Below are 18092 nucleotides of genomic sequence, written 5' to 3' on the forward strand. Positions count from 1 at the left end.
GGATTTTAGTATCCATGGGAGGCCCTGGAACCAAACCCCAACAGATACTGCCATTGCCTTGAGTCCCTATATTGGGAGAAAGGTGGGATATAAGAAAACAAACAACAACAAGGGCCCAGTGTATCACATTTTGCATATTCATATTTACATACACTACACACATACATATATACACACACACACCTTTACCATGTGTATTACCTTATAGATTGTATACCCTTGTAGTTTACGTTGTCCATTATACCGGTGCATGATTACAGAGTTTTACTGCATATAGCTTGCTGTTACACGATCATGGTTTCTATAGACCACTGCTATACCAGAATTGTTATAGTTAGTGTATTAATTATTGGGTTGCCTTGCGGTTGTTTTCGAATTGCTCACTGCGCTAAAGTCGCCAGAGCGGAGAGAGCTCCTGTCCCTTTAATGCTCAGGTTGAAGAGGGAAAGGAACGCCCTCCAAGCTGTGATTCGCATGAAAAGCTAAATCAATTATGCCACGCTCGCTGGTGCTTTTTCTCATCCGCTCTTCTCGCAGCTCGCTCACACTTTCTAAAAATGAAGCCAAGGCTGAGGATTGGCAGCATGGCCTCCAAAGGGACGGGCGTGCGCCACTGTGGAGCGGAAATGCACTCTGCGGAGAGGCATGTGCCTGCAAGCAAACTGCTCCTGACCTGAGCCCAATTCCTTAACACTTCTCTCCCTGCCTTTGAGTTGAAATTGCACAAAAGCCTTTTGCGGGGAGAAACAGTGTGGATTTCAGGGGAAAATAATGAGCTTGAGAACAAGGGATGGCAATCTTTGCACGGCTTCGGTGCCTTCTTGCACTGTTTTGGTGCCTTCTTGCAATTGCCATCTCTCTGCACTCATTTCAGATGGGCAAAAGTACGGAGGGGTTCATGGATTGAACTGGGAATGCAAAAATAAAGCCTTTCTTGCAAATAATGTTTTTTTTAAATGTCTTCCTCTTAAAAAAAAGGATAGAGAGGAAAAAAAGATGAACGGAAAGAACAGTCACGTTCGTTGCAGACAGCATGACAGTCACTATAGAAACGGTTTTAACAACAATTACTCGCAATAAATATAATATATTGGGTTCATCTACCGATTTGCTTGCATCAGCAATGAAATTGGGGTAGAAGGGTAAAGGGGTGGAAAACTGGGGTTAGAATAGAAGAAATGTAATTTTAATGGGCGTGCTTTCACTTAGTTTTAATTTTACTGATCATTGAATTACGTTTTTAACTTTAGTGTGAGGTTAGGTTTCAGCTACGTTTTGCCTAACTGGGGTGTGTTCCACAGTAGAACATCAACAACAAAAAACAGCCATTTAAAAAAACACACAAAGGAATAAGTAATACAAATATAAAACAAATGAAACAAATTCTCTAGATAGCAATACAAAAAACCAGTGCAGTATGATATAAAGCAATGGCCTTTGTGCATCTTTTGAAAGGCAGGCACTCACTGCCATGACCCCAAGAAGAAGTCAAAAACGCAGTTGGCTGCATTGAATATCCATATCCACAAACCGGTTCCAGCCATTTTTGGTGTCATACACATGTTTCAGTTTACCTTTGGAAGTGGTTGGACCCCTTTGTCCAATACAGAGCAGCTGCATTCAGTTCAAGATTGCAGAGGAATAGTTATGTGTACTGCCCTATTGCGCATGTAGAGTTGCAGACTGCTGCACGTTGGTGTCAAGTTGCACACTTGGTTGTGCATTCAATTCTGTGTTCATTTGTGCATAATCCATTATCCAATGTTGTCATTCAACAGAAGGGCCATGCTGTCCTATTGTGCATGTAGAGTTGCAGACTGCTGCACATTGGCATTAGGTTGCACATTTGGTCGTGCATTCATTTCCACATTCATTTGTGCATATTCCATTGCCATTAAACACGAGGGTCATGTAGCCCCATCAGTGCGCAATTCCACATGCATGGATTAATGCTCACAACCCAGGTAGGATGTCATCCTTCATCTCCATTGAAAGCAGTCCTTTTGTAAATCTAGTGGCTCTCTCTAACCCTCTGAAGGATTCTATTGTGATAGAGATCAGTCACAACAATATATTGTTACTGAGCAAATCCATCCCCATTTCTCAGTACATGAAAAGTGTAGCTAAGCTCAACCAGGACCATGAAGCTTGGTGTTTGGCTGGTGGAAGATATTGCCTTTGCGACTAATAACAAAGTTGTGGCACTGTGAACCAGCCTGCCCTGGATCCATGAAAATAGTGGCTTTCTGTCATCCGAGTCAAACTAAGCTGGGGATAAGGGAACTGTGTGGCCATTCCCTTTGCCAGTGTCTTGCTAATAAGGAATAGACATGTACCCAGAAAGTTTAATTGGAACTTATCGGGCAAAGCCCAATTGCACTGTACACTTTCATCTGGATACAAAAGGATGTTTAAAATTCTGAATATATACCTTTTATCCACTCTTTTCCTCCCCTCCCCTTTGAAGCTGGGGCTCAACTGCTTATCCTTGTACCCTCCCTTCTGTTTCAAGCCATATTTCATGCTCTCTCTTGGTAAACGGCTCAGAAAGCTGCATCATTACATTTGGCAGGGAAGAAGGCAAAGGAGAACAGCAAGTTGTTTCCAGGCCATTACTTTTCCAATGGCCTTTTCTTTACATCCCAATTTGCTCTGCTTCGGTGCCCAGCCGGTAATGGTGTCTCATGGAAATGAATTCTGTCTTTTCCTCCCTTCTTCCCACCTTCTTCTTCTCTGCAGGTTTTATTTGGGGAGAAATCAAGGAGATGTGGGACGGAGGCTTCAACGAATACGTTCACGACTGGTGGAACCTGATGGATTTTGCAATGAACTCCCTCTACTTGGCAACCATCTCCTTGAAAATTGTGGCGTATGTCAAGGTACCAGATACACAAAGCTTGTGTGTGTGGATTCTTTAGTGGCAACTTTCTCCATGATCATGATTTTCCCGCTCCTATTTCATGAATTTGGCCAAGTTTTAAGACCTTTGGTCCCACCACCATCACAGACACATTTGGTGAGGACCCAGGAGAGGGTCTTCTCTGTGGCTGCTCTCAAGCTGTGACATTCCCTCCTGCAGCGGATTTGGGGTTCATCTATACCAGTGGTTCCCGAACTGGGCTCTTTAAGAGATTTGGGACTTCAGCTCCTAGAAGCCTCAGCCATGTTGGCCAATAGTCTGGGATTCTGGGAGCTGAAGTCCTAAATCCCTTAAAGAGCACAGTTTGGGGACCACTGATCTACACTGTAGAAGTAATGAAGTTTGACATGTCTTTAACTGACATGGTCCCGTCCTACAGAATTTTGTAGGATTTGTAGTTTGGTGAGGGCCTCTTTGGCAGAGAAGGCTAAGGACCTTGTAAAATTACAAACCTCAGGATACTATAGGATGGAGATGCACCTATAAATGGTGCCAACCTGCATTATTTCTACAATGTAGCTGCGCCCTTGGCTGGCCTCGTCTCTCCTTTCCCTTTACCAGCATGCAAAGTTTGTATCTATTGGTTTATAACCTGTGTGTTAGAAGTGGTTTGAAATGAGGTTGTGTTTTTATCTTTTTCTCCTTTTTTACTTTGTATTACTTGCATTTTATACTGTTCAAATCTCCTGTTTTAAACTGAACTGATGTTCTTTACAAATTTGTTTTGTGTGGCTGAATAGTTTTTGGAGGGTTTTTTTTACAGCACCCTATTTTGTAAATGCTTGGATCTTGTACAAGAAGAAAGGCTGGATGATAGATAGATGATAGATAGATGATAGATAGATAGATAGATAGATAGATAGATAGATAGATAGATAGATAGAATACCACAGGCCTAGGGAACCTGTGGCTGGCCAGGTGTTCTTGGACTCCAGCTCTCATAGTTGGATTGGATGGTCATTGGGTCTGATGGGAGCTGTAGTCCAAATCTGGGATTGCTGCAGGTTCTTCACACCTACATTGGAGATGGAGCATGGAAATGTGGCTTCTTGCAAGCAGACGTTAGCAACTCAGGGTCTTCTTCATCCATCTTCCTCCACTTTCTGATACAAACGCTGTTCCCTTGTTGGCCTCAACCATAGGGTTGCCATAAGTCAGGACCTCCAAACTGGGACAAATGTAAGACAAATGTAGGACAAGGTTTTTAAGATGTAGGACACATTTTTTAAAAATGGAGGACACACGAAAAAATTGATGGTTTTTTTTTTTAATGTTAATATAAATGCCTGTTTCTTAGGCATGATCAAAATGGAGGACATTTGGGCATTATTCCTAGACAAATGACAGAAATGGACTTCCATGTCAAGGTGGTTTCACCGTTCTTGCAGCAAGTGTACTTCTCAGAAGTGTGTGTCAAGGGACTGTGGTTTTTCTTCACTGCGCATGAGATTGTAAAAATCACAGCAACTTACATTGGCCAAGCCTCAGAGGCTTTCTGATATCAATATCACCATTAAAGAACCAAAACCACACAGAAAAGGCACTTTGGAAAGTCACACTCTCTCGGCTTCTGAAACAGTGCTTGCATGCCTCTCAAGCTGACCCACTCATATCATCTTCAGCATCATCATCATCACCACTACACTATCACTGTCAAAGTAAGGGAGACTTGTTACCATTAAAAGCACCCCAAAAAAACCCACCTTGAGGCCTCTCTGGCCACTCACTCACCACCTCCTTCCCCTCCTCCTTTTCCTCCCCCTCCTCCTCCTTCTCCTCCTTCTCCCCCTCCTCCATTCGCCTGGGGGCTGGGGTGGACGGGGCGGAGGAGGAGGGTGGCACGCGGCTGCGCGCAGGAGGCGAACCGCCTCCAGCTTTGCCTCCTCCACGTGGCCGCGCGGCCTGGGGAAGAGGGGGCGGCGGAGGAGGAGGTGAGTGGCGCGGCCGCACGGGGAGGCAAAGGCGGACGGAGCCAGCGCCTCTTGCGCGCGGGCGCGCCACCTTCCCCCGCCTCCTCCACCCCCTCTTCTCCTCCTCCCCGCGCGCCTGCGCGCAAGAGGCGCTGGCTCCGTCCGTCTTCGCCTCCTCCATGCTGTGGGCGGGCGCAAAGCCTGGGGGCGAGGGGATGGAGGAGGAGGGTGGTGCAGGCGCGCGGGGAGGCGCCTCCTCCACCCTGGCAGGCCTCGCTGCCCTCCTCTTCCTCCCTGCCTCCCCAAGGAGGAGGAGGAAGGCAGCGAGGCCCTGCAGGCTGCAGCAACTTGGCTGCAACCGGGGGGGGGGGTCCCAGTTTTTGGGCTGCACCCGTGCCGGGAGGGGCCCGGGGCCCCCAAAATCGGGAAAGTCACGGGTGCAGCCGGGTTATGGCAACCCTACTCAACCATGACTTAGCGTTGTGTGTGAAGCAGCACTAACCATGGTACCTTCTTAACCAGGTTTCAAATCTTTATTGACCCATCATGTACAGAGGTAATAAGAAACATGGCAAAAGCCAGCAAGAAAACCAAAAGTGAAGGACATTTCCTGACGTTGTGTCTCCTAGGCCCCTTTCCCAATTACAGATAAATCGGTGTACGATCCGAGTCGCTGGATCGATTAGACAGTTCTCACTACATTTGCCCCGATTGCATTTTTTCCCACTATATTTCCCCCGATCATATTTTTCCCCTCCCAAATAATCCACTTGTGGTTTCCATTCACAAATGAACTGATTCTAAATGATTCAGTTCCAGCCGGCCGAAGGGGAAATTTGAATCCAATCTGCATGTGGTTAACGTTTGCGCAGATTCGATTTATCAAAAAAGAAGCGGGGGAAAAATCAGCGTCAAAAAGGTGGGTTAAATGGGTTTAGCGCATGGTCCCCCCTCTCGGAATCGCTTCAACAATTTGGATTAAGTGGGAACCAGGGTCATTTGAACGGGTTAAAACTGATTCACGACCCAGTTTAAAAGGTAGTGGGAATGAGGCCCTAATATAGTTTTCAAGGAGCCTCATATGTTTCTCCGGTAACAAAAGGGGGACTTCTCCTGTATCCCAGTCAGTATAATAGAGAGATGGGTTCCTCTTTACTTGGATCGATGCATGTTGCAGGATGGCAATGGAACAACTGCTTTTCCCCATTCTGAAAATTAACCATCAGATAACACAGGCAGGCAATACTAGTAGATCAAGGGCAAGAAGAGAAAAGAAAAATCTCAACCCATGCGAGTCGGTATTTATTAGAGAGTTATCAGTGCACTTCAAGCACCCCTCTCCATTTGGAGCCATTGCTGTGATTAAGAAGCAAGCCTTGCTGGAGGCCTTTAAACCGTTGCGCCAGCATTCGCATCCAGTGCAAAATCTGCTGTGGGTGGATATTAAGAATGACTCTCTTGGAAGAGCATGAAATACAACATGGTTCTCTCTTGCCTGGCGTACACTTCCCCCCCTTCTTTCCTTGCTGACCTAAAATAACCCACTGCTCCATTTGGCTTCCAAGGCTTGTGGCTTTCTTGCGTAAAGCCATCCTTGTTTGGCGTTTGGCACCCCACAGCTTTTCCAGACGTCATTTTCCTCTTTGCATTTATGAACGGTCGTCTGGAAGCATATATATATATTTTGCATTGAATATATTGCTGTGATCAACCAATAAAAATAATAATTAAAGCCAGTGGCAGCTAGGGTCAGGAGCAGCCATGAATAAACTCCTGCTTTGAGTTTCAGCTTGAAAGAAGGCATTTAAAATGTTAACCCCCAAGTCCCCAAATGGGTTCAGCACCTGAGACGGTGCCTTTGAAATCACTATTACTAAAACCCAGACCACATTTTTTGCAAACAATTGAGCTATCATAGTCCAGTGATAAAAATGATCATCTAAGGCCCTGTCTGCATAGGCCAGGATACTCTGGAAGACAAAAATATCCTTGTCCTGGAGATGTTTGGACCTTCCTCCATTACCTGGCCCTCTGAGGAGGGAGAGCATGCTAGAGATACCTTCTCCCTCAAAGAAGGTAATGAACAGCCCCTTCTACTTCTGGCAAAAAGAGAAGCGCTCTGGCAAACACAAGGGGCCCTTCCACACTAGACAGTTAGAGCACTGTTGTTCTGCTTTGAATGCTCTGGTTCTATCCTATGAAATGCTGGGATGCATAGAATCATTTCCAACTCTAAGGGCCATCCAATCCAACCCCAAACTGCCATGCAGGAATTCTCAATCAAAGCATCCCTGACAGATGGCCATCCAGCCTCTGTTGAAAGACCTCCAAAGGAGACTCCACCACTCTGTCTTCCCTTGTCAAACAGCTCTTACTGTTAGGATGTTCTTCCTAATGTTGAGGTGGAATCTCTTTTCCTTTAGCTTGCACCCACTGCTCCATGTCCTTTTCTCTGGAGCAGCAGGAAACAAGCTTGTTCCATCCTCAATAAGACCTCCATTCAGATACTTAAACAGGGCTATCATATCACTTCTTAACCATCTCTTCCCCAGGCTAAACATACCCCAGCTCCTCATAAGACATAGTTTCCAAACCTTTCACCATTTTCATGGCCCTCCTTTGGACATGCTCCAGCTTCTCAACATCCCTTTTCAATTTACACAAAACTGGACAGTAGCACCAGCTTTCTGTAACTCTGGATTGTAGATGTCCTCTGAGATCAGACCCCTGCTTTTTCCAGAAAAGTCTCTGGAAAAGTACCTCCAGCGATTTGGCACAAGAATGGCCAGAATTACTCCATAGGACACAAGAAGGATGCAGCATTGATTTTCCTTTTTATAACAGACTAATTTCAGTTTGTCCTTCAAGCTGGCAAAAGTTATTAAACTTGGTTGAGTTCTTTTTCTTTAGGGGTCAGCAGAAACACTGGCCCAGAGCCAATGTCTTTGGGGAGGCTTGGTCCAAATGGCAAAAAAGGATTTGGCACCATTGAGGATCCCTTTGGCATCCCTTTCCCCTGGCGGACATTCTTCTCGGGGCTCATCACATCATTTAAAAGACCAGCAAAGAGTCAAATGCATGCATTTAAAGGGCCCTCCACAAACCAGGTTAGGGATGTGCCACCAAAAAGAATTCCTCCTTTCCATTAATTTTTTACTTCTGTTTCCAAATTTCTAGCATTTCACACCTAGAGCTCTGTTGTGTTTGCTTTCTGTTGGCCACTTTGTCTGCTCCTTTTCTTTGGATGTCCTAAGCTCTTGTTTCTAAAGGCCTGACTACAAGTCTTACATTAATGCAATGACAGAAGTGTGAAGGCCGAAGGGACCTTTCGTTGGGGGACATTTTTATTTTGGAGAGATGCTTGCATTTTACCTCTCAGCCCGTTTCCAGCATATTCTACCTCTGGTCTCTGGAAGTTAAAAATTGCATGTTGGAAAAGACGGATATGTGCCCATGCAATTTGAATGTAAATCCAAACCTGGAATTGAACCAAGCAGCAAATAAGTAGAACTGCAAGACTTCAGACATTTCACTGAAGGCAAAAACCTGAAGGCCAGTCCATTTGAAAAATCCCAGATTGATTCAGGCCTCCTTTTTTTGTTCTCCTAACATCCCTCAGATGCTTTGCCTGAGCAGCAGCTCTATATTTGACCTGAGTTTTGCTTTAGGCATCTTGCAGTGCTAGTTATGTTTCAAACAGCCTTCCCTGAAGTCTGGCTGGTTATTAATTAAAAAGAGCATCCGAGGATCTTAGCCACAGTTACCATGGCTCTGCATTTTCTAAAGTTACTTTAGAAATAAGTCATGAGAGCTCAAGTGCCCATAAACATACCATTGAAGTTGCAATTACTAAACAAAATGCTTTGCTTTCTGACGCATCATGATTAACTGCATTCGTTCCTTTAAGGATATATATGTCTCATTCATGAGTGAGCAGTTGTGCAGTGGCCAATGACAGGGTGACCAGATGTCCTCCTTTTCCAGGACATGTCTTATATTTCAGCCCTCTGTCCAGGAGGCATTCCAAAATATCCTCCATTTTGAGCTTGACTCAGGAACATGAATTTATGTGAGCATTTTTAGTTTTCACAAGGGGTCCTTGGTATCCGCTGGGGTTTGGTTCCAGGACTTTCCGTGGATACCAAAATCCATGGATGCTCAAGTCCCATTGTATACAATGGCATAGTAAAATGGTGTCCCTTATATAAATTGGCAAACCCGAGGTTTGCATATACATATTTGGAATTCATATTTTCAAGCCGTGGATGGTTGAATCCATGGATAAGGAATCTGTGGATACAGAGGTATTTGGAATTTATCGAAGGCCTTACATCTTGCGGTGCCTTGTCCTCCTTTGTGGTTAGGACATCTGGTCATCCTGCCAATGGTCTCCAGGGGCGGCAACCCCAACTTTCAGAAAGACTGAAGGTTCACCATTTTCCTCCACAGTCCCTCTCAAAATGGTCACCAAACATTCACCATTTTGAGAAGAGCACTGCCGTAAAGTGGAGGTATTGCGGGGATAGTACAGAGTTCTGGAGTGTTTGTAGGGGTTGGATGGAGGCTTTCTCATGCTTGTTCATGCATGTGCAAAAACTAAAGAAGGTTAGGGGGCTCAAGGGTCAGAAAAGTGGGCTCCAGGGACCACATGCAGTCTGTGGGTAGCATGATGTCCATCTCTTAGAATCATAGAACATAGACTCATAGAATCTTGCCTTAGTTATTGTCAAAAAATAGTTATTACCATCACTTGGCCTCTGGTCTGAGCAAGGGATGTGTAAATGAATTACATCCCAAAGGGATGCAAAGAGAGTCCCCTTCAGTGGTTACCGACGTTTTAGAAAATATGCATATTTCTTATTGGAAAGATATTACTTCTCATTTCATATCTTGACTTGGTGGCATGTTGCTTTCATTTCTGATCTCCATTTTTCCTTGGGCACGCTCCAGATCCTTTTGGATGCGCTCAAAAGGATCACTTGCCATGCTGAGGGAACACGGTGTTCAAAATATTTCACCCCCTCCCTCCCATGAGCATAGAAAAATACATTTCGATTCCCTGCGTACCCATCTGTGGCAGACTGAATCATATTGCCTGACTTGCAACTGACCCAAATATTACCTGGATGGCCTTTGCCGGTCATTGCTGGTCACGTTCTGTGTCACCCGTTCTCCAAATGTGGTCAAAGCAGAGCAATTCCCTATGGTTTCTACACATGACCATTCAATAGTTATCCCAGAGCTGTTATTCTTAAAATGATTGCCTCGAATCTGCAAGAAACAGTGTTTCAGCCAAATGTCCTTCCTGCATTTTACTGAGCTGTTCATGCTTGTCCTTGAATAGCTTGGTGTTCTGTTTGTTGTGCAAAACACTATTTCCTTTGCAGAACTATACAAAGAAGCCATTTCCTGCACAGAAAATTCATTTTCTGTCCAGAAAATCCATGATGTGGCTCAAAGCTTCTGTGCTTTTACAGTTGGCCCTCCATATCCATGAATTCTGCATCCATGGATTCCACTATTCACGGCTTGATTATATATCTCCTAAAAGCAAACCTTGATTTTGCATAGAGAGATCTTGTAGCACCTTTGAGACTAAATGAAAGAAAGACATTGGTAGCATGGGCTTTCATAGATGTATCTCTACTTCTTCAGATGCATTTGGAGGAAACAGACTGAAGTCTAGGAAAGCTCATGCTGCCAAATTCTTTCTTTCAGTTAGCCTCAAAAGCGCTACAAGATCTCTCTGCAGACTGATTCTACAGACTAACACGGCTATATCTTTGAATTCTACCACTATGGAAAGCACACGATTTTGCGGTTTTATTTAAGGGACACCATTTTACTACACCGTTGTATATAATGGAACTTGGTCATACATGGATTTTGGTATCCATGGGGGGACCTGGAACCAAACTCCAGCTGATACCAGGGTTTGGTGCATTCTTATTACTGGCTTCCACCAATGGCCTCAACCAGCTCTATTTCTGTAGTCTGAAAAACATGAGGTGAAAGGACAGAGGCCAAACAGCTCCTTCCTTGCTTTTGTATAAATGGCCCCCCTTCCATTGAATGCAATTTGAATTCATGGGCAGCTCATGGACTGAGAACTGGATCATTGCCTGACCACCATTTCAGGGTAATGTTTTATATATACAACACATATAGCCCAATCCATGAGCTACCACTGCTTGCCATAGCGTACCATCCAACTATGTCCTGTTTTAAGTCTTGGTTTGTTTCTCTTCCTCCTTCTTTTCTCAGCTTGCTTGAAATGCTGCAGATTGAGTTCAAAATTCAGAAGTAGTTTTCACTCAACTCAGCAAAGGAAAAGAGAGGAGAGGAGAGGAAAGTCTTCTCACTTCCAGTAGGCTCAACCCAAAGCAAACTGTTGCACCCTCTCCTAGCTTGTATGTTCTTCCTCCTTAGCAATGTTTGCCATTTGGACCACATTCTGATTTTGCTGGGCCACAGCAGTGAAATGTTGGCAGGTGTGTCATCATGTTCGGGAGCATGCAGAGTATTGCGAGAAGAGAAATGTTGTCGCCGGATGTCTTTGACTGCAACCATTCACTCTGTATTCCTTTCCTCCCCCCTCCCCTATTGTTTCTTGCAGTACAATGGTTCCCGTCCAAGGGAGGAATGGGAAATGTGGCACCCCACCCTCATTGCAGAAGCCCTCTTTGCAATATCAAACATTTTAAGCTCCTTGCGTCTCATCTCCCTGTTTACAGCAAACTCTCACCTGGGACCTCTCCAGATCTCTCTGGGACGCATGCTGCTAGACATCCTCAAGTTCCTCTTTATTTACTGCTTGGTGCTACTGGCTTTCGCCAATGGACTCAACCAGCTCTATTTCTATTATGAGACCAATGCCTCCGAAGAGCCCAACAATTGCAAGGGGATCCGATGCGAGAAGCAGAACAATGCTTTCTCCACGTAAGATGCCTCTTTTTTCTTGTGCCGTTCCTTTTTCCTGACCTCTGGATGTCATTGTCTTTTTTCCTCTCTCTCTCTCTTTAGTGGGCTTTGCATGCTTGGCAGCTGCTGGTATATAGTGAAAATGCCTTTATTTATTCATAGGGAAGCGCGTCAGCACTATTTGTCTGGGTTATGTAAGCCTGGCTTGAGTTATCTCAGCCAGACGTTCTGCAAAGGGACGGAGCAAGCATCAAACTGGTTCCACCAGGCCCTCGAAAGATGGTCATCATGCATACATACTGGTGCAAGATCTCCTGGAGCTCTAATTCCTATAATTAGTATTTGCATATCGCAAGAGAACAAAGTGCCAGGGCTTATCCACAGAGTAACCCTCCTCGTCCTTCTCAGCATTTCGAGACCAAATCCTTAAAAGGGTCTGTGTGTCGTCCGTTAAATCGCCATAACATTCCTATTAGTAAATCAAGGGGGAGTGAGGAGGGCGATCGCTCAGAGGCAGTTGCCCTTTAAAAAAATAGGAGACACTGTGTTTGACATTATAAGCCGTTTTCTTCCCGTTGATCCTGGTGTGTTGTTCTTTTTGTGTGTGTATATAAAGCTATATATTTTTGCAATGTTCAGATAAGAACATAATCACTTCGGCCCCACTTGGCCAGACCATGAACCTGCCTCACATTCTGTTCCCAAAAGTGGAAAGGAAAAAGAGGAGGAGTAAAGGTTCACCTCTCTTTATCTGTTCTGGATGCTAAAATGATACAATTCCATCCACCCACAGGTATTTTATATGTGAATCTGGATAAGCAGGCATAACTTCCAGTCCGCAGCATCTTATTTAGGGTTGCCAGATCTCAGGGTGCTGCCTTGAGTCCCTAGTTTGGGTAGATCATCAATGAGCAATAGTTTTCTTGGGGTCCAGCTTTGGACGAGAGACAAGGCTGCATGCAAACCTGCAGTTAGGGAGAGAGCCTTCTCACTGCTTGTGCAGCTTGCTGAAATTTTCATAGGTTAATTGATTTATACCAGGTGTAGCAATTTGTAATTTCCAAACAGGAGAACAGGGTTTGTGCGTATGTGTGTGTGGGTGACAAGCTCTGAGCAACTGTGGTTGCTGCTTAATGATATCACTCAACCTTGAAGGTTTGCCTGATTGTGTATCGCTACAGCACTTAAAGTAGTCTCAGGCCCTGTACAGACTGGTCTGAAAAGCCGACCTGCGGGCGGAGTTGGGGCATCGTGTCCAATTGACGCACTCCTCAACTCCCGCCCCCAGGGTGCCATGATGCCACTTGTTGCTCCACATGGCACATGGTATCGTGGTGATCCTCCAGCTCTGTGTCCATACAATGCAGTGCTGAAGCAGCTCCATATAGCCACACCACTGCAGTGATGGCATCCTTTCAAGGGCATAAAAAGAAGCCGCTTTTTGTGGCTCCTTTTTGTGCCCTTGAAAGACCGGATCAGGGCTGTGGCATGCAGTTGCTGCAACCCTGATCTGGTGTGGAATGGGGAAAGAATGGAATGGGGAAAGGATGCATTTTACCGCATGCCAGAATACTGACGACGACGACAGAAGTTCCCATTCCATTCCCCATCTGTCCCCCAGAGGGCAATTTTCAGGAACTGTTCAGAACAGTTCCTCTGGGGGATGGAGGGGGGACAGAATAGGGACCTCTGGCGGCAGCAGAGTACCCTTTCTGCCACCTTTTGTTCCACTCTGGGCCTGTTCTCAAGGGTCTGTGCAAAGAGATCCCTGGTCTCCTAGTCCAGTACCCAAACCAAACATCATGGTGAAGAACCTTGGGAGTGTTCCTAAAAACTATGTGGTTCTTCTTTCTTCAGCATCTTGGCCTGGTTCCATCTCATGGAACATCCTTTGGTTGCAACCATGCTCCCATGAGTAGGAAGCATGCAAAGAGCTGTAAACAGGAGAGCTTCATGGCAGAGAAGCTGAGATCCTCCATGGGGAAATGGAGTATAAAGCTCTGTCTCCCTTCCCAAGGAGCTCACCTTCTTTCTTCTGGTCTCACCCCCAACACAACCATGGAGTGCCTGGAAGAAGCTGGGGACAACCGAGAAGCTTCTACAAATGCCTCTATACCACAGCGGAGGGCAAAGCAGACTATAGATGCTCCCCATGACCCATATTTTAAGCTCCCAAAGCCATATCTCTCATTGTCTGTTTTTGTTCTGGGGGGCGAGGAAGCAATTCAATATATTTGATAGATAGCCGCGGACTCTATTTTTAAAACAATTACAGCCGAACCTTTCAATGCGCTTGTATGGCATTCAGATATTGCTTCGAACCAGATTATTTTCAAGGAACGCTTAATAGCTGACATTTGGAAATATAATAAAAACTGATTACAGTTTTATTTTTAATGGTTTGATGTTATTTTAAAAAGCATTTAAACACACATACCCAGATTTTTAAAAGCCAGAGAAGATAAATGGTGATACCACGCTTCGCTGTAACCCAAAGTAACTCATGTCAAGTGTTGCCATCCCTTCCAAACATTGGTGCTATCGCCTTTCAAAGGCTAGAGTAACGTTGGGAACATCCCGTCCTTTTTGTTCGGTCCCTTGTCACCCATCAGGCATGTCAGGCGAAATGAGAGCAACAACCGTTCGGGAGAACTGAGACAGCCAACCTCATAATGTCGGGCTGGTTGTATTATCTTTATAATGCAGACGCCAGCTGGGAAGGATAGATAGTGGTTTACCTAAAACCGAGACAGAGACAGAGCTCAGATTTTAACCAGAGCGCAGTTTGCTCATCACAGTAAAGAATGTGAGTCTTTGCTCATTTCATTCTTAAAGGAAACAATGAGTGAAGTTTGCAATCTTCTATAGTTTCCACAATCCACAAAAAGCTATGGATGCCGGCCATGAAAGCCTTCGACTTCACTTTGCAATCTTCTTCCTCCATTCGCAGTTCAGTACTAATTCTGTGCAAAATTTGTGCATGGGTTATTGTGCAGTTTTTGCACAGAAAGCAGAATTTTCAACGCAGGACGCTGCATTTTCTAAACAGAAAATAATGCTTCTGTGCCGAAATACTATTTCTGATGATTTATTATGTACTTATTGGATTTATATCCCGCCGTTCTCCCAAAATGGGATTCAAAGCGGCTTACAATAATATTTTTTTAAAAAGGATACTACTAAAACCATGAATTTAAAAAGGTTTTTTAAAAGGATTAAATAATACTGGTATTAAAACATAACTGTGAAAAACATAACTTAGTTAAAGCCAACTGCAAAGGATGTAGGATTGAGAGAAAGCCCTCACCTGCTGGTCACGTTTTCTGTGCAGAAGATGTTGTAACTCGGGACTTATTCTGTGCAAAATTTGTACCGAAAACAGTGTTTCTGCACACAAAACGCATGTGAATTCTATGTAGAATAAGTTCCAAATAGGGAAGATTCTCATCAGTCCAGGATTCTCCTTGCTAAAGTTTCCTGACATCAGAGAAACACATTTTTCAAACATTTGTTGAATATTATTGAATAGTCTTTCCAATCCGTGGCATGGGGCTCTCCATTTGGTTTGGCAATACTCTGTTGGCTTGTGATGTTTTCTGTACAACATGGCAACCTACACAAATGCTTCTAGCTCAGTTCCTTGAAAAGTGAGCTGGGGTTTCAGACAAGACAATTGCCTGAATCCGACAGGTTAGTCATTGAATCAAATATCATTGTCCCACCATATCCACGGATTCTTTATCCATGGATTCAACCATCCGCAGCTTGAAAAAGCAAAGCTTGATTTTGCCATTTTATATTAGGAGTACCAATTTACTATGCCTTTGTACTTAATGGGCACTTGAGCATCCACAGATTTTGGTATCCATAGGAGATCCTCAGACCAAACCCCAGTGGATATCAAGGTCCCACTGTATGAGACCCACTGTATAGCCAAATCCCATTGATTCAATGGGTCTAGCTAAGTTGGGTCCAGCCGTCAAAAACAGGCTGGCAGCTGCCACGTGGTGCTAACTCTTTATGCTGCGATGCCAGGGAATGGCACGGTTTCAATGCCGAGGTTTCATTGTGATTATAGAATACATTTACGAGTTCTCAGAGAAGGGCACCAACACATAATAGAGTGCTTAAGAAATGATATGGAGAGCCATTTGACAGCAAGGGCACTCTGTGACTTGACAGTGGCCTTTGGAGGGGAAAACACACACACACACACACACACACACACACACAGAGGCAAACCCTGACAAACAAAACAGAGAAGGACAAAGAAGACTGGCAGCCCACAACATCGCAATGCGAGGGGGCTCAGCTTTTATGGGACAAGTGTCATCGTAGGAAACAAAGGCGCAACAGGGGGATGCCATTAAAGCCTCAGCCTCCTTCCAAGCTGGAGATGGGAGGGACGCAAAGCAATTGTATTTTGGCACCTCACCAGAGACGTTCGTTCTGCCTCATCTTAAATGCCGAAGCCATCATTATGAAACACACACACACCGGTGCTGAGTGACATTTTGCTCTCTGAATAGACCCGCGGCATGAATGCCTCGCGAAGAATGGGCGACCTGCAAAACAAGAAATTAAGTCTGTGGGCCGACGTGAAGGAGCTGCGTTGCAATGTGTATCTAGGTGGGCCAGGGCCATTGCACATTTGCTACACTGAAGTCAAACGTAATGGAAGAACAACAATATCGAGCTTCTTAAGGGAAATGCTAAAAGCAACCGCTTAATCAACTCCAGTCCCAGGAGAGCGCATGGAAGGGTGTACCGCTGGTTAGAAATATGTCACTGTCATGCTATTCCTCATTACATTCCAAGGCTGGTCTTCATCTCTTCCCACCAACACTCTTCGCTCTTCAAACGTGTAATATTCCCTGGTGACAAGTAGGAGGTCAACCCGTTAGTAATTCAAGTTTTATGCTTTGGCCTCTCTGTTCTTGGCACGTTGTCTCCTGCTTTGATGGGCCATCTGGAAAATATATTTCCAAAGGAGTCACGGGTCAGAACATGAAACACATGGGGAGCAAGTGCTGAAAACAACAACCGTTGCATCAAATCCACCCACCCGCCGACCACCCGCAAAGTAGAGAGCAACTTAATCCAAGGCAGTGTTGAGAAATGTCTCCTCATACTTTGCCACGGAGTAGCAGTCTGCACAAGATGGCAGGGAAAGGATAGAAAGATGGTTTTGGAGGAGGGAGTCTCAGCTTCGAGAGGGGCTAGAATGTAGTTCAGGATTGAAGAAATGTCTAGATCAAGTGCATAGGGACCCAGGGTCAATTGCCCCTGACCCCATGGGTTGCACCCACCCATAGATACCCTTCAATACCTCCATTTGTGGCTGAAAACAGAGATATTGGGATGGGAATTCTGGGAGAGGTATTGGTGGGTGTTTTTGCATGTTTTGGGGTCTTTGGATGCAGTTTTTGGACATAACCCACCCGAAATCACTTTTTTCTTTGAGGTTTAGAAGGATGGTCTTTAGGTTCAGGGGCCACAGGTTTAGGGCTGCACATGGTCCACCCCAATGTAGAATATGGGTCAAATATGTCCATCTGCACATAATGGACTGTGTAATTCTGAATGTGGAACATAGGAATCAAAGATAATACAGTGATCGCCTCCAAAGAGTATTCCCTCTGTTGGAGACCTGGAGATGATCCGAGCATACCCTTCAAATATATTGTAACCTGTATTATACACACACACACACACACACACACACACACACACACACACACACAATGTTTGCTGTACTGCCATGATTAGAAATTGGAAGGAAAGACCTGTCTGTCTCCGGTGCTGGTTCCTTGCATTTCTGAAGTGTGACTGATAACTGGAATGGAGTTTCTTCCATAGCCACTCAAAAGTAGAAGAGAGCCGTGCTGTTGAAATGAGATCTGACACTTGCTTTGCTTTGGAAACTTTAGAAGGAAGCTGCCGTTTTGAGGTAGATATATATATATTTCCTACTGGAAGTTCAGTCTGTAAGGACAGTTAGTTCCTCTGCCACATTAAATAGGCTTTGACTCCATATCCTACTGTGAACTCCGGAAACAGGACTCACGTTGGTGGACACTTTTCAGACACTTCTCTGGTTTTTTTGCCCTAGATCCAAGCACTCATCCTGACTATAGCAGAATGGACCTATTGAATCAATTGCCTTTAAGTCAACACTGATGTAAATTTTATTGGTTCAATAGATCTACTCTAGTTTGATCCAATAAAATCAACTCTTAGTTTTAGTTTGGAGATGAAAGGAGCTAACCACAGTGTTGGAGCAGCTCAAGTACTCCGTCTTGAACTCACTGGAGGAAAAATGGGATATAGATGTAACTACA

General features: G+C 44.7%; 1 protein-coding gene across 2 annotated transcripts in view; it reads left to right on the top strand.

Moving 5' to 3' along the window:
- The window catches only part of LOC149308784 (short transient receptor potential channel 5), a 112159-nt gene that overhangs the window by 80434 nt on the left and 13633 nt on the right, over window positions 1-18092 (top strand). For both annotated transcript variants that reach the window (XM_089536461.1, XM_089536462.1), the window contains 2 exons: window positions 2740-2879; window positions 11447-11769. In XM_089536461.1, coding sequence (XP_089392587.1) covers window positions 2740-2879; window positions 11447-11769 — 463 coding nt within the window. The remainder of the gene's footprint in view (window positions 1-2739; window positions 2880-11446; window positions 11770-18092) is intronic.

Source organism: Sceloporus occidentalis, unplaced genomic scaffold, assembly GCF_023333645.1.
Source record: "Sceloporus occidentalis isolate IW3139 unplaced genomic scaffold, rSceOcc1.0.p SCAF_8, whole genome shotgun sequence".
Taxonomy (NCBI): Eukaryota; Metazoa; Chordata; class Lepidosauria; order Squamata; family Phrynosomatidae; genus Sceloporus; species Sceloporus occidentalis.